This window comes from Mirounga leonina, unplaced genomic scaffold, assembly GCF_011800145.1.
Source record: "Mirounga leonina isolate KUSES-001 unplaced genomic scaffold, KU_Mleo_1.0 Mir_127, whole genome shotgun sequence".
NCBI classification, from domain to species: Eukaryota; Metazoa; Chordata; class Mammalia; order Carnivora; family Phocidae; genus Mirounga; species Mirounga leonina.
In genome coordinates, this window is record NW_023270316.1 from 14,602,543 (window position 1) to 14,616,772 (window position 14,230).

A 14,230-nucleotide genomic window follows, 5' to 3' on the forward strand; every position below is an offset into this window, starting at 1 on the left:
TGCTTCCAAATTTTGGCATGTCCACCCAGCCTTAGTCGGCGGCAATCCCAGTTCGGTCTCCGGGAGCCAGCCTCCCCTCCCCGTGTCCCACAGCCTTGCCCGAGAACAGGAGGCCCGGCTCGCAGACTGGCCGGAGCATCGGCCACGCGGCGGTTCGTTCCGGCACCGCCCGCACCTACGTGGATCCAGGATCCTGCCCCGGGGGGCTCCCCGGACGGCGCCGGAGCGGGACGCGCATGCGCTCGCTGCCCGCCAGGCCCGGAGCGCCGAGTAACGGACTCGAGCTCCCCCCACCGGAAGTGGGCGGCCGCGCGACGCGGGGAGCCGGCGGTACCGTGGCGGCTGCGGGCTGTGGGCGCCGGGTCCGAGGGGCTCGCGCTTCCCTCTCCGCGCCATGGCAGAGGCCGCAGACGTGGCGCGGCTGCTCCTGGGCTGCACCGCGCTGTGCTTCTCGCTGCTCGGCGCCCGGACGGCCTCGGCGTCCAAGGCGGTGACGGCCCGCTTGGCCGCGAAGTGGCCGGAGACCCCGCTGCTGCTGGAGGCCAGGTGGGTGCGGGCCGGCCCCTCTGCCGAGCCCAGCGCGGAGGGACGGTCGGCGGGGCTGTGGGCGCGCCGGCGCCTGCCGCCCCTCGGGCCCCGTCTCGCCGGCGGCCGGCCCTCCAGCTCCTTGCAACCGCTGCGGCAGGCGTCCTCGTGCTGGGCGCCGGAGCGTCACCACATCCCCTGCGACCCCGAGCGCGGCACTCCCTTGCAGTTCCTACTTTGCCTCCTCACCCACGGTTTTCCAAACTTCGGGGCCTTTCGCTCGTTTGGATTTCATTAGCGTTTACGAAAAAGAAAGGAAGAACGGGAGCTGGAGGGTGGCGTTTAACGCAGGCAACTTCCACGGATGTAGGCAGTTCTTTTTAGGAAACGGTATTGGAAGCACCTAGTTTCATAGCCACACCACTGATAGGCTCGGCTTCTAGGCTTCCTGCGGAGAAGGCAGTTTCCCACAAGTTACTTCTTCCCTGAAATTAGTTCGTAAGATATCACTTTGCAGAAACAAAACCTATAGCTGTTGGATTTTGCTCTTAGTGTTCTAGAAGTTAAACAGAATTTGAAAGTTCCTTTCTTTAGTTAGCGTGAACTTTTTTTTTTTTTAAGATTTTATTTATTTATTTGAGAGAGAATGAGAGAGAGCACATGAGAGGGGGGAGGGTCAGAGGGAGAAGCAGACTCCCCGCCGAGCAGGGAGCCCGATGTGGGACTCGATCCCGGGACTCCAGGATCATGACCTGAGCCGAAGGCAGTCGCTTAACCAACTGAGCCACCCAGGCGCCCCAGCATGAACTTTTAACGCCAGTTTTGTCAGTTCGCCCAAGAAGCAGCTTATGGTCCTAAGAAGAGTCCGTCACCTGGCACTACATTGCATATTTAAGATACTAACAGTTTTTTAATTGAGCTATAATTAACACTACATATTAGTTTCAGGTGTAATAATATTCAGTATTTATATATTGTGAAATGATCATAGCCATAAGTCTAGTTAACATCCATCACCTAACATAGGTACAAGGTTTTTTTTCTCATGTTGAGAACTTTTAACATCTCTTTGCAATTTTCAAATATGCAGTACAGTACAATTAACTGTAGTCACCATCCTATACATTAGGTACCCATGACTTGTTTTACAACTGAAAGTTTGTACCAGTTAACCTTAAAAATAAGTTACCAGCAAAAATGGACTTATTTGGGAATAATACAGAATTGCAGTTAGGAACAATCAAACTGTGGCAAAGCCATAGGCAAGTCTAACAAACAAAGGAGAGGAACATTATTTTATGGAGACTGAGAAAGTTTGGAGGGGTTGTTTTGAACAAAAAGTCTTTGGAGAAAAGCCAGAGCCAGTATGATGACAGTTTCTCTTTGGCTGAGTTGCAGGACTAGTCAGTTTCTTGTAGGAGATGCAAAATACATCTTTCTCTATTAGGCCTATAATTGATGATTCCTATTGAAAATTTTCTGTTAGGAGTCTGTAATTGACAGTTCTTCCTGTAATTGACATGGAGTGGTACAGGGACCCCCCCCTTCTCCATCCCCAGTCCACTTCAGTGAGGTTTCTGTTTAATAATTTTTACATTTCACCCTTTTGATCAAAATCTTTCCTTGAAAGCGTCACTGACCAAAAGTCAGGTTTTTCATATTTAGTGGTTTTGTCCCTCAGTGCCAGAAAGGGTCTTTCCTGATTGTCTTGTCCTACATTGATGGAAAGTACATAGGGGTTGGAAACCACTTAAAGCCACATTTGAGTAACAAGGAAGGGAAGTGCCTCAGAGTTCTCCCTCCTAACCATTTAAAGTCTCTCTGATTTCAAGAAAGTATTGGAGATCCTCTCCTAATTGAGTACATCATTTTTATAAAAGTTTGACAGGCGACTAAATACAAAAAAATAATTATACAAAAATAGAAGAAGTAACATAACTTTCAAATTGTATTATGGTTCTAAATGGGGCCCCTAGGTCAGAAAGTTTCCAGCTGAAGGTATTTATTGGCACTTATTCCGACTTAAGAGAGAAAAGTTCTCCCTATGGAGGCAAACCTAGAGTCATGTGTGCCTCCTGGAAGTCCCCACTTAAAGTAGCCACGAAGGCAAAATAGTGACTACTGTAAGAGCGAACTGAAAGAATTCACCACGTGCATTTGAGAGATTCATGCAGGTATAAACATGAGGCAATAATGAACCTTTTGCAAAAATAGCAAAACTTCAAAGGTGTATTAAAACAGTATTATCTCAAAAGAACCATTCGAAAACAGATGTTATCCAGTAATACAGCCTGTAAGGTTGCAAATTCAAAAACCATGAGTTTGAATAAGAATTCAGAATCATAATAGTGCAGATGAAAGAAAGACATTTGTAAATTCTGAACCTTCTAACCCTTCAGAAAAAGCAAGTGAAAATTTAATTTGTCATGGGATCATGATGAGGCTGTTGCTGAAAGGCCGTAATCAAGAGGTTTTTCTCCCTTTCACAAGGGTTTGGGAAATGCGTGGGAGCATTTCCTTTCTAAGGAAGAGGTAGTAGAAGCAAACAGTGCAGAAAAGGTATACAGGCCTGGTCCCGACAAGCTGAGAAAGCTGTATCGTCAGATGTGGTCTACTTTCTTTCGAGGAAATCTTTGCTTGCAGGTCCCCAAATGGTGTACAGGTCCAGTCAGGGTTTGGTGATTTCTCTAGATGTGTCACGTGAATCCAAGAGCCTGTCCCTTGGAGTTTGGTGCCACAAAGATTAGCAGTTCCTGATAAGAGCCTTTCCAGCGAGATTGGATAGTCTTTCTGGAGGTGCCTTTTTCTGCAGATGAAATCTCCAGTTTGCAAGATGTGATGCTTAAGGTCATTGTCTCCCGGCAATGAAAAAGATCACTCTACCAAAGCACAGTTATTTTTCATAGAAGTAATCAGGCTATTTAGTATTGAAGTATATCTCCTTTCATCTACTGTGGGTCAAAGGAGCTGTAGGGGCCAAGTGCATTGGACCTCTGTGACCATCTCAAAGGGTGAGAGTCTGAGTGTCAAAGGGGTGGATCTGAGATTTAGAAGAACCGGTGGCAGTGCTTTTGGCGAAGGTATTTGGAGGATCTCTACAAATTTTGCCAATTGAGTCTTAATAGTGTTGTTAGTATGTTCACCTAACTCTGAGGATCGAGGATGATCTGCCCCGTGACACTGTTGTAAAACTGGGCAAACAGCACAGATGTCGAAGCACCTGGTCATTAAAACGGGTTCCCAATCACTGTGAAGTTTGAGAGGGCTCCCCAGCTGGGGGTCACTTTTTCTAACAGAATTTTTAGCCAAGTAAAAACAGCAGCCTCTCTATAAGGGAAAGCTTCAGTCCAGTGAGAAAACATACGGACCATTACTGAAACTTGTTTCTATCCATGCGATGGGAAAGCGCTGTGAAATCCATCTGCACAAACAGGTTTCCCTGGATTGTGTTTTTGACAGGTGGGGCAAGTGAGGTAGGCACTTCTTGCAACCTCACTAATATGTCCCCACCAGTACTGGTTCATGAATGTTATCTTGTGTCAGTAGACCACAATGGTTTAATGCACGTATAGTGGTAAGTAGTAGGAACTTGAAGATTTCTGGTAGCACCAGATTGGTTTTTGGTCCAAACCAGAGTTCTCTCTTTCTTATTGAACCAACCAACAATTACTAGATTTCCAATATTGTTTTTATACCCCTCTGGGGCAATTTGTTGGGTATCTCCTTTTTTTTTTTTTTTTAAAGATTTATTTGAGAGAGCAAGAGAATGCACACACACACACAGGGGAGAGGCAGAGGGGAGGGGCAGACTCCCTGCTCAGCAGGGAGCCCGATGTGGGGCTCGATACCAGGACCCCGAGATCATGACCCGAGCCGAAGGTAGACGCTTAACCGACAGCCACCCAGGCGCCCCACTTGTTGGGTATCTCCTAGGTCTTTCTGAATTATCATTTGGCAGAACATCTCTTTGGACCATGACAGAGGTTATTGGTTTCTTTGAGAGCAGTGTTTTGGGCAGAAATATCAATGAGATGGTTCCCTTTGGCCTCCAGGGAGTTGAGTGTGGAATGCTCAGGAGCCATAACAACAGCCAGGGCAGCCAGCAAAAGTGTGGTATCTAACAAATTTTGGACGTAAGAGCCATTTTTAATTTTAGCCCTACTGGAGGTAAGAAAACTTTGTTTCCGTAATCCAGAGTCATGAGCTACCCCAAAGGCATACTGCTCTCGGTATCAATGTCTGCGGTTTTGCCCTTAGCCAAAATATAAGGGTGGTTAAAAGGGAGCCCATGATGATTTCATCAGGAATGTTTCTGAGGCCAGGGTGATAACCCTGTGTCATTGGGTCTAATTGTTGACTGTAATACCCTATGGGTCCCTATGTTTTTGGGTGAGTACTCCCAAGGATATTCCCTTCTCTCATGCAAAGATACTTATGTCTTCCTGATCTTTCCAAATAATAGGGTGAGGTTTTACGTTTTTTAGTAAAACATTTAGAGATTGAGCCATGAGAGAGAAATTTGGAATCCAGTTTTGACAGTGCCAGCCAGTTCAAGAAAACCTCATAATTGGCCTTATTTTTAGGTTTTTGGAAAGTTCAGAATGCCATGAAATCTCCCTGGATCCAAATGTAGTCCTTTTTCTGAGGGCAGATGCCCTAAGTATCAAACCTGAGCTTGAGCAAAGAGTTTTTCTTTAGAGTATTTATTTCCCTTTAATGCCAAAAGTTTTAACAGGTGGTTGCTGTCTTCCTATGAAGAGGTTTGAGAAGGAGAACAGAGAAGCAAATCATCTAGGTATTGTAACCAAGTAGAGCCTGTAAAAAACTTAACATACAAATCAGCTTCTCAGGTTTGTGAAAAGAAGGACTCTGTGAAACTGGGGGGCATTACTGTCCAGGTGTCTTTCCATTCTTCCTAAGTAAAAGCAGAAAGATACTGGCTATCTTTCTTAACTGGAATACTAAAGAATGCATTGTGTAGATCAATTATAGTGAAAAATTTGCCTCCAGTGGGAATGGATGTCAGTGTATGGGTTAGGAACAGCAGGGTCCTGAGGGATAACAGTGTCATTTATTGCTCAGAGGTCCTGGACAAACCTCCATCCTTGGCCATTGGATTTCTTCGTAGGTAAAATAGGCACGTAATAGGGATAATGAGGCCTTGAGCTTTGTAATCTTCTATTATAGTGCTTGGTACTTGAAAGGCTTCTTTATTTATAGGATATTCATTAATTCTAGGGAGAAGTTTTGAGGAATCTATTTGAGTCTTGATGGGAGGCACACTGTGGATTCTGCCAATATTAGTTGGAGATCTTGTCCATAGAGGATGGACCCAATAGTGCAAATGACCAGTGTCCTCAGACTCAGCTGTAGGGCTGTCAGAGTCAGCAAACAAAAGATGTCAAAGGATCATTTAATTTACCTGGTTGCCTATTTTGATCACCACAGTCAAAATCTAGAATTATTTCCCCTTTTGGGAGAAAGGAATTCTGGTGTATTTTTCTAAGAACTCTCAGCCCAATAAATGAAGAGTGGCAGAGCAACTAAGGAGAAAGGTATGTGTATCAGAGTGCTTAGACAAAAGGGAGTAGATTCAGAGATAGGAACCTGTTGAGGTTTATTGGAGACCCCACACTTTAGTACTCCAGAGCAGGGGCTGCTCCATGGCAGTGGGGTTGAGCACCAAGTGTAGCTCTGGTGTCAATAAGAACAGAGATTCATTCCCAATCTGGAGAGTGGTTTCTCTGATCGATTAAGAGGGAAGACTGGGAAGAGCCTCTGTAGCTCCTTGTAGTCCTGTTCTTGGGAATTAGGAGGACTCTGGAAATACTGGCTAGGGGGCTGAAGGTGCCAGGAGTTCCTAACCCAGTAACAACTTTTTCCCCAATGGCCTGCCTCTTTGCAAATAGTAAAAACGAGTAGGTTTTTGGTTTTGTTCAGGGGCCTTCATCTGCTGGAGATGAAAATGAAGAATTTTAAGAATTTTATCGGTCTTTTTTTGGAGGGGGGTGACACATCTAGGATCTGAGCAAGTTAGTCTGCCAAATTGACTAAATCTGGAGTAAACATAGTTTCCCATTCAACCCTGGTCCTTTTAACTAAATGAGAACCCATTAATAAACATAGAATTAAATGCTACTTAGGTGGATTCAGCATCTAAAGGAACATCAGAATTTAAAAACAATTTGGAGTTGATTGTAATAGTCATGAATGGATTCACCAGGCTTTTGTGTGCCAGCCTAAATTTTGTTCCAATCAACAGGCTTAGGAAAAGCTACTGTACTTGCTCAGTGGAGATTTCCAGCAAGTGTTTCAGCATCTTGCCAAAAGTTAGGTGTCTGTTTTTCTAAATCCCTTTCAGGATCTTCTCATTGGAGTAATTTTATCCAGTGTTTGGCCTGACCCTCACCAACAAGCATGTGGACGAATTTATATAAATCTGAGAAACCAGGCTGCTAAGTTTGAACAACTATGCTAAATTCTTCAGCAGACCTATCGAGGTCCTCAGTTACTTTAGGAAACTCTTTGACTGTGGCTCACAATTCAGCCTTAGTCCAGGGAACATAATGAATTTGGGGTTTATTTAGATCCTCAGAAGACAACTTTAAGGGGAAGGTTTTAATGGGTTCAGGAAAGAAGGGAGTGGGAAGTGTGGGGGGGCAAGTAATTGCAGCTAGAGAATAAGAAGAGGGAAATGAGGGTGTAGAGGAGGTGCAGGCATTATGGAGGGGAAGGAGGATGACGGCATGGGAGGTGCAATGTGCGGGCAAGGTGGCTGCCGCGCATCCTGAGACAAGACAGCAGGAGGGAAGGAGAGACCTCAGAAGCTCTTGTGTCTTTGTAATTGTTTGCCTCAGCTAATCCAGAAATCGTATTTTGCTGAGAGGCAATTTTAGATTTCTGATAACCTTTGAAAACTTCAAAATACCAATCCAAATAGGCATCCCACACAGCTTTGACCATTTCAGAGTCATGGCTGCCCAGTTCAGCTTTGAGAAAAGTGTTAGGGGAGATCACATAATGGCCACTGCAGTTCTAAATTACTTTTGGTTAAGTTGGTGCATTTATTTAGAAATGTAGATGAGGAGGGACCATAGTTTTTAAACACAAAACAACCGGGATCCCAAAAGCAGGAGTAGGGTGGGGAGCTCAAAGCATTTTGATGTTTGGGATCCTATTTTGTAGAAGCTTTTTTTCTAAAGGAGAAAAAAAAAAAAGTCCTAAACAGCACAGTTTCAACAGGAAAAGCCTGTTCCAGAAGGAATCAAATTAAAGGCCAACATAGTTCCAGTAGGAATAGTCCAGTTTCAACAAGGAGTCAGATCAAAGACTTGCACAGTTCCGATGAACAGTCTGGTTCTGAAAAGGAGTTGGACCAACCAAAGGCTAGCATAGTTCTAACAGGAACAGTTTGGTTCCAAAAAGGAATTGGACTAAAGACTAGTGTAGTTCCAACAGGAGCAGTCTAATCCCAAAAAGGAATTGGACCAAAAGCCAACATAAGGTACAGTTCCAACAGAAACAGTTCGGTTCTGAAAAGGAGTTGGATCAAAGGCTAAAAGAGTACTCTCAGAAAGAACAAGGCCTTAAAATCCCAAATAAAAGCTTGGAGAGCTCAAACACAAAGAGAGCATGGCTAGCAGTCCAGGAGAAAACTTACCCTCAAACTCCAAAGTGGGCAAGAAAACTGTGAACCCTGTTGGCTCTGTGGGTATGGGCATTATTTGGCTCACCAGCCTCGGATCGTTGGGGGTCATCTCTGGATCCTACTTCTGATCACCAAGTAATGTTAATCTTAAAACAGTTATTTTACCAACAAAAATGGTTTTCCTCAGGAATAAAAGAATTGCAATTAGGGACAAACAAGCTATGGCAAAACCTATGGCAAGTCTAACAAAGGAGAGGGATGTTATTTTATAGAAAGAGGAAATTGGAAGGGGCTGTTTTGAAGCAAAGTCTGTTGGAGAAAAGCAGGAGTTCAGGGTGATGATGGTTTCTCATTGTAGGAGATGCAAGGTACCTTTTTCCCTGTTGGGCCCTGTAATTGATGATTCTTTCCTATTGAAGATTATTAGAGGTCTGTAATTGACAATTTTTTCTGTAATTGACTTTGAGTGGTACAACTCCCCCTTCTAGTTTCTTCTAGTATCCCCCCTCCATGTTAGTGAGGTTTCCCTTTATTAATTTTCACATACTTTTTGACCACCTCCACCCATTTCTCCCATCCAATGCCTGCCTCTCTGCAACCATCAGTTTGTTCTCTGTAAATGAGCTCTTTTTTTTTTTTTTTAAGATTCCACATATGGATGAGATCATAATGGTTTCCTTTTTTATGGCTGAATAATATTCTGTTGTATGCATGTGCCATGTTTTCTTTATTCATCCATTGATGAACTCTTAGATTGTTTCCATATCTTGGCTATTGTAAACAATGCTGCAATGAACATGGGGTGTATATATCTTTTCCAGTTGATGTTTTCATTTTTTTTTTTTCTGAGTATATACCCGGAAGTGGAATTGCTTGATTATATGGTAGTTCTTTTTAAAAATTTTTTAGGAGCATCCATATGGTTTTCCATAGTGGCTGCACCAATTTACATTCCCGCCAACAGTGACAAGGGTTCTCTTTCCTCCAAACCTTCATCAATACTTGCTGTCTCTTTTTGACAGTAGGTATTCTAACAGGTATGACGTGGTATCTCATGGTTTTGATTTGCATTTCCTTGATGATTAGTGATGTTGAGCACCTTTCTTGTACCTGTTGGCCATCTGTATGTCTTTTGAAAAATGTCTATTTAGAGCTTTTTACCATTTTTTTAAATGGAGTGGGGGTTTTTTTTGCTATTGAGTTGTGTGAGTTCTTTATGTATTACCACTGTTAACCTTATCAGATGTATGATTTACAAATATTTTCTCCTATTTGGTAAGTTGCCATTTAATTTTGTTGATGATTTCCTTTGCTGTGCAGAGGCATTTTTTTTTTTAAAGATTGTATTTGTGAGAGAGAGAGAGAGAGAGAGTGCGCATGAACAAGGGGAGGGGGAGAGGGAGAAGCCGACTCCCCACTGAGCAAGGAGTCCGATGCAGGGCTCCATTCCAGGACACTGGATCATGACCTGAGCTAAAGTCAGATGCTCAACCGACAACCGACTGAGCCACCCAGTCACCCCGTGCAGAGACATTTTGTAGTGTCACTTGTTTATTTTTGCTTTTGTTGCTTTTGCTTTTGGTGTCAAATCCAAAAAATCATTGCCAAAACCAATGTCAAGAAGCTTATTGCCTATGTTTTCTTCAAGGAGTTTGGTTGTTTCAGGTCTTATGTTCAAGTCTTAATTTATTTCAAGTTAATTTTTGTGTATGGTGTAAGATTAGGGTGAAGTTTCTTTTGCATGTGGCTGTCCAGTTTTCCCAACACCATTTTTGAAGAGACTGTCCTTTCTCCATTGTATATTCTTGGCTCCTCTCTTATAAATTAATTGACCATATATACATGAATTTATTTCTGGGCTCTCTATTCTGCACCATTGATCTATGTGTCTATTTTTATGCCAGTCCCATACTGTTTTGATTATTATAGCTTTGTGATATAGTTTGAAATCAGGAAGCCTATTGCCTCTAGCTTTGTTGTTCTTTCTCAAGATTGCTTTGGGTATCCAGGGTCATTTGTGGATTGTTCTATTTTTGTGAAAAATGGCATTGGAATTTTGATAGGGATTGCCCTGAATCCGTAGATTGCTTTGGGTAGTATGGATGCTTTAACAATACTAATTCTTTTAATCCGTGAATATAGAATATCTTTCCATTTATTTGTGTCTTTAATTTCTTTTATCAGTGTCTTATAGTTTTCAATGTATAGACTTTTACCTCCTTGATTAAATTTATTCCTAGGTATTTTATTCTTTTTGATCCAACTGTAAATGGGATTGTTTTTAAATTTCTCTTTCTGATAGTTTGGTATCAGAAATATAATATATTTTCATATGTTGGTTTTGTATCCTGCCACTTAATATTCTCATAGATTTTTGGTAGAGTTTTCTGTATATAACATCATGTCATCTTCAAACAGTGACAATTTTACTTTTTCCTTTGTGATTTGAATGTTTTTTTCTTTTTCTTTCCTAATTGCTCTTGTTAGAATTTCAAGTATGTTGAATAAAAGTGGTGAGAGTGGTGAGAGTGAGCACCCTTGTCTTGTTCCTGATGGTAGAGGAAAAATTTTGAACTTTTCACTGTTGAGTATGATGTTAGCTCTGGGCTTATCATATGTGGCCTTTATTTTGCTAAGGTTTGTTCCCTCTGTGCCCAGTTTGTTGAGAGTTTTTATTATAAATGGACATTGACTTCTGTTTAATGATTTTTCTGTATCTATTGAGGTAATCATGATTTTTACTTTTCACTTTGTTAATGTGGTTTTTCATGTAGACTGATTTGTGGACGTTGAGCCATCCTTGCATCTCTGGAATAGATCCCACTTGATCATGGGTGTGTGATACTTTAAATGTATTGTTGAATTCAGTTTGCTAATATTTTGTTGAGGATTTTTGCATCTATGGTCATCAGGGACATTGGCCTGTAATTTCTGTGTGTGTGTGTGTGTGTGTGTCCTAGTATTGGTATCAGGGTAATGCTGGCTTCGTAAAATGAGTTTGGAAGCATTTCCTCCTCTTTAAGTTTTGGAAGAATTTGAGAAGGACAGGTATTACATCTTTGAATGTTTGGTAGAATTCACCAATGAAGGCATCTGGTCCTGGACTTTTGTTTTTGGGAAGTTTTTTTTTTTTAAAGATTTTTTTTTATTTATTTGAGACAGAGAGAATGAGAGACAGAGAGCATGAGAGGGAGGAGGGTCAGAGGGAGAAGCAGACTCCCTGCCGAGCAGGGAGCCCGATGCGGGACTCGATCCCAGGACTCCAGGATCATGACCTGAGCCGAAGGCAGTCGCTTAACCAACTGAGCCACCCAGGCGCCTGGGAAGTTTTTTGATTACTGACTCAATCTCCTTCATTGTAATTGGTTCAGATTTTCTATTTCTTTGTGAGTCAGTCTTGGTAGGAGTTATTTTCTTTGAGGTTGTCTGATTTATTGGTACATAATTCATAGTATATTATAATCCATTGTATTTTATGATATCAGGTGTAATAAAATAGTCTTATTGAATAAAGTATTGTAGGCTAACATGTGTCCTCTTCCTCTGTCTCTTCCCCTATTTCTCCCAGAGTTTGCATGGATCTGATCCCATACTCCATTCCAAATCAGTCTAACTTTTCCCAGTCTTAGATTTGTAGTTGCAGTGTCCTGATTTTTATTTCCCTTGAGTCTTAGAACTGGAACTTTTGTAGGTTGCTCCTTAAGGTCCTTCACAATCTAGCCCCCGTGTGATGTACCAACCTAATCACTTGTAGTGGGAGAATGGCAGCTCCCAAAAAGATGTCTCCATTCTAACTGCTGGAACCCATGAATGTTACCTTATTTGGAAAAAGGATTTTTACAGATGTAATTAAGGATCTTGATCTGGATGGGTGCTAAATCCAATGTCCTTATAAGAGACAGAAGAGAAAAAGGCCATGTGAACAGAGGCAGAGATTGGATTGATGTAGCCATAAGCCAAGGAACACTTGTATCCTCCAGAAGCTTGAAGAGGCAAGGAAAGGTTCTCCCCTAGAGCCTTTGGAGGGTGTGTAGCCACACCACTACCTTGATTTTGGACTTTTGGCCTCCAGAACTGTGAAACAATAAGTTTCTGTTGCTTTAGGTTACCAAGTTTTTGGCAGTTTATTACAGCAGCCCTAGGAAACCAGTACAGACTTGATAACTTAATGTGGAGTGCTGCTGTAACAAATAGCTAAAAATATGGAAGTAGCTGGTAAGTCAAGCAAAAGCTGGAAGAGTTTTGAGAAATATGGTAAAAAGCCTAGTTTGCCTTAAGGAGGCTGTTGGCGGAAATAGGGACATTAAAGGTGATTTTGCTAAGGACTTAGAGGAAAGCAGGGAGTGTGATCGGGATGAAGCTTCTGTCATAGGAAATACTTATGTCCTCATGAGTAGAATGTTGGTAGAAGTAAGAACATTAAAGGCACTGCTAGTAAGAGTTCAGAAGGAAATGAAGGACCTGTTATCAGAAACAAAGATGATCCTTGTTTTATAGTGGCAGAAAGCTGGCTGAATTGGATTCTATAGTTGTGTGGAAAACAGAACTTGTAAGTGATGAACTTGGATAGCTAACTAAGGAGATTTCCTACAAAGCATTAAAAGTGTCTCCTGGTTTCTCCTTGTTTATAGTAAAATGCAAGAGGAAAGAGAAACTGAAGAAGGAGCTGTTAAGGAAAAAGGAAGGCAGGACTTTATAACTTGGGAGCTTCTCCACCTGTCCAGATTGCAAAGAGTGTTGAAATGAGGAAACTCAGTGTTGGGAATGCATGCTCTGGAAAGAAGACCACATAAAGGGCTGGACAGTCTTTTTCTAATTAGGTTTGGCATCTGACTCATGGCAACCATCTCAGCAGAAGCCAGGAATAGAGGTGGGCTTATGCAGGAAGGATCTGTGGAGGGTTTTTCTGTAATGGCATGACCCTGGTGAGACCTACAAGAGACTTACAAGGATTTTTATTACGTTGTATCAGCAGAAACATTGCCAGCTCATACAAAAGAGACAGAGACAGGATGAAATGAGACAGGGCTGTCAGACTTTCAAAATTCCATAGGCAGGAAATTGGCTGATACACTCCTTGGCGGCAAACATGTGCTACCGTTCAAGAGACTGAGGGCAGAGCCATGGCAGGTGGCACAGCGAGTAGAGCAATAAACCACTGAGGATTATGAAACCCTTCAGGGCTTGAAACCTCATAGAATTTGTCCTGCTGTGTTTCGAACTCGTATGGGACTGGTAACTGCTTTATTCTTTCTAATTTTTCCCTTTTGGAATCGGAATGTCTATCTTTGGAATTTGGATGGCCTATCTCAACACTGCATTTTGGAAGCAGACAACTTGTTTTCTAGTTCACAGGTCCACATATGGAGAAGAATTTTGCCCCAGGATGGAGCATGCCCAGTGTCTCACTTATACCTGGTTTAAATGATTTACATGATGAGATGTGAGACTTCTGGTGATATTTCCATGCGCTTTTGGCTTAGAGATGATGCTCTAATGGGTTGAGATTACATTGGGGCTTGTTGAGATAGGGCATATGCGTTTTGTATGTGAGACAGATGTGGATTCTGGGGAGCCCAGGGTGGACTATAGTGGCTTGAATGGTGGCCCGCCCAAAAAAGATAAATCAAGATCCTGACTTTTGGAACTTGTTGTGTTAACCCTGACACCAGGAATTTAGACTTTTGGCCTCTAGAACTGTGAGAATAAATTTCTCTTGTTTTAAGCCACTACGTTTGTAGTAATTTGATATAGTAGCCCTAGGAAGGCAATGTAGTACTCTACTACAGTCTTTTCTTCACTGCCACCTTATTTGTGGACCTACCATATTACTTTCTCTTTGGCTGATCCTATCCCCTGATAAAACTAATGTCTTTCTCGTATGTTCTCATAGCATTTGGTCAATAGTTCTGTAATAATTCTTATTGCAAGGTATGTATGCTAACCTCTGCTGCAAAAATGTGAGCTTCAAGGGATAAGATTATTTCTTATTTACATTTATTTTGCCAAAGCACAGTGTACAGTGTAGGTGCTCAGTAAGTATTAGTAATAAGTGTT

General features: G+C 42.3%; 1 protein-coding gene across 2 annotated transcripts in view; it reads left to right on the forward strand.

The window, feature by feature from the left end:
- Positions 1 to 279: 279 nt before the first annotated feature.
- The window catches only part of UGGT2 (UDP-glucose glycoprotein glucosyltransferase 2), a 177,980-nt gene continuing 164,029 nt past the window's right edge, over positions 280 to 14,230 (forward strand). For both annotated transcript variants that reach the window (XM_035003168.1, XM_035003169.1), the window contains exon 1: positions 280 to 546. In XM_035003168.1, the coding sequence (XP_034859059.1) occupies positions 395 to 546 (152 nt within the window). In that variant the 5' untranslated portion in view covers positions 280 to 394. The remainder of the gene's footprint in view (positions 547 to 14,230) is intronic.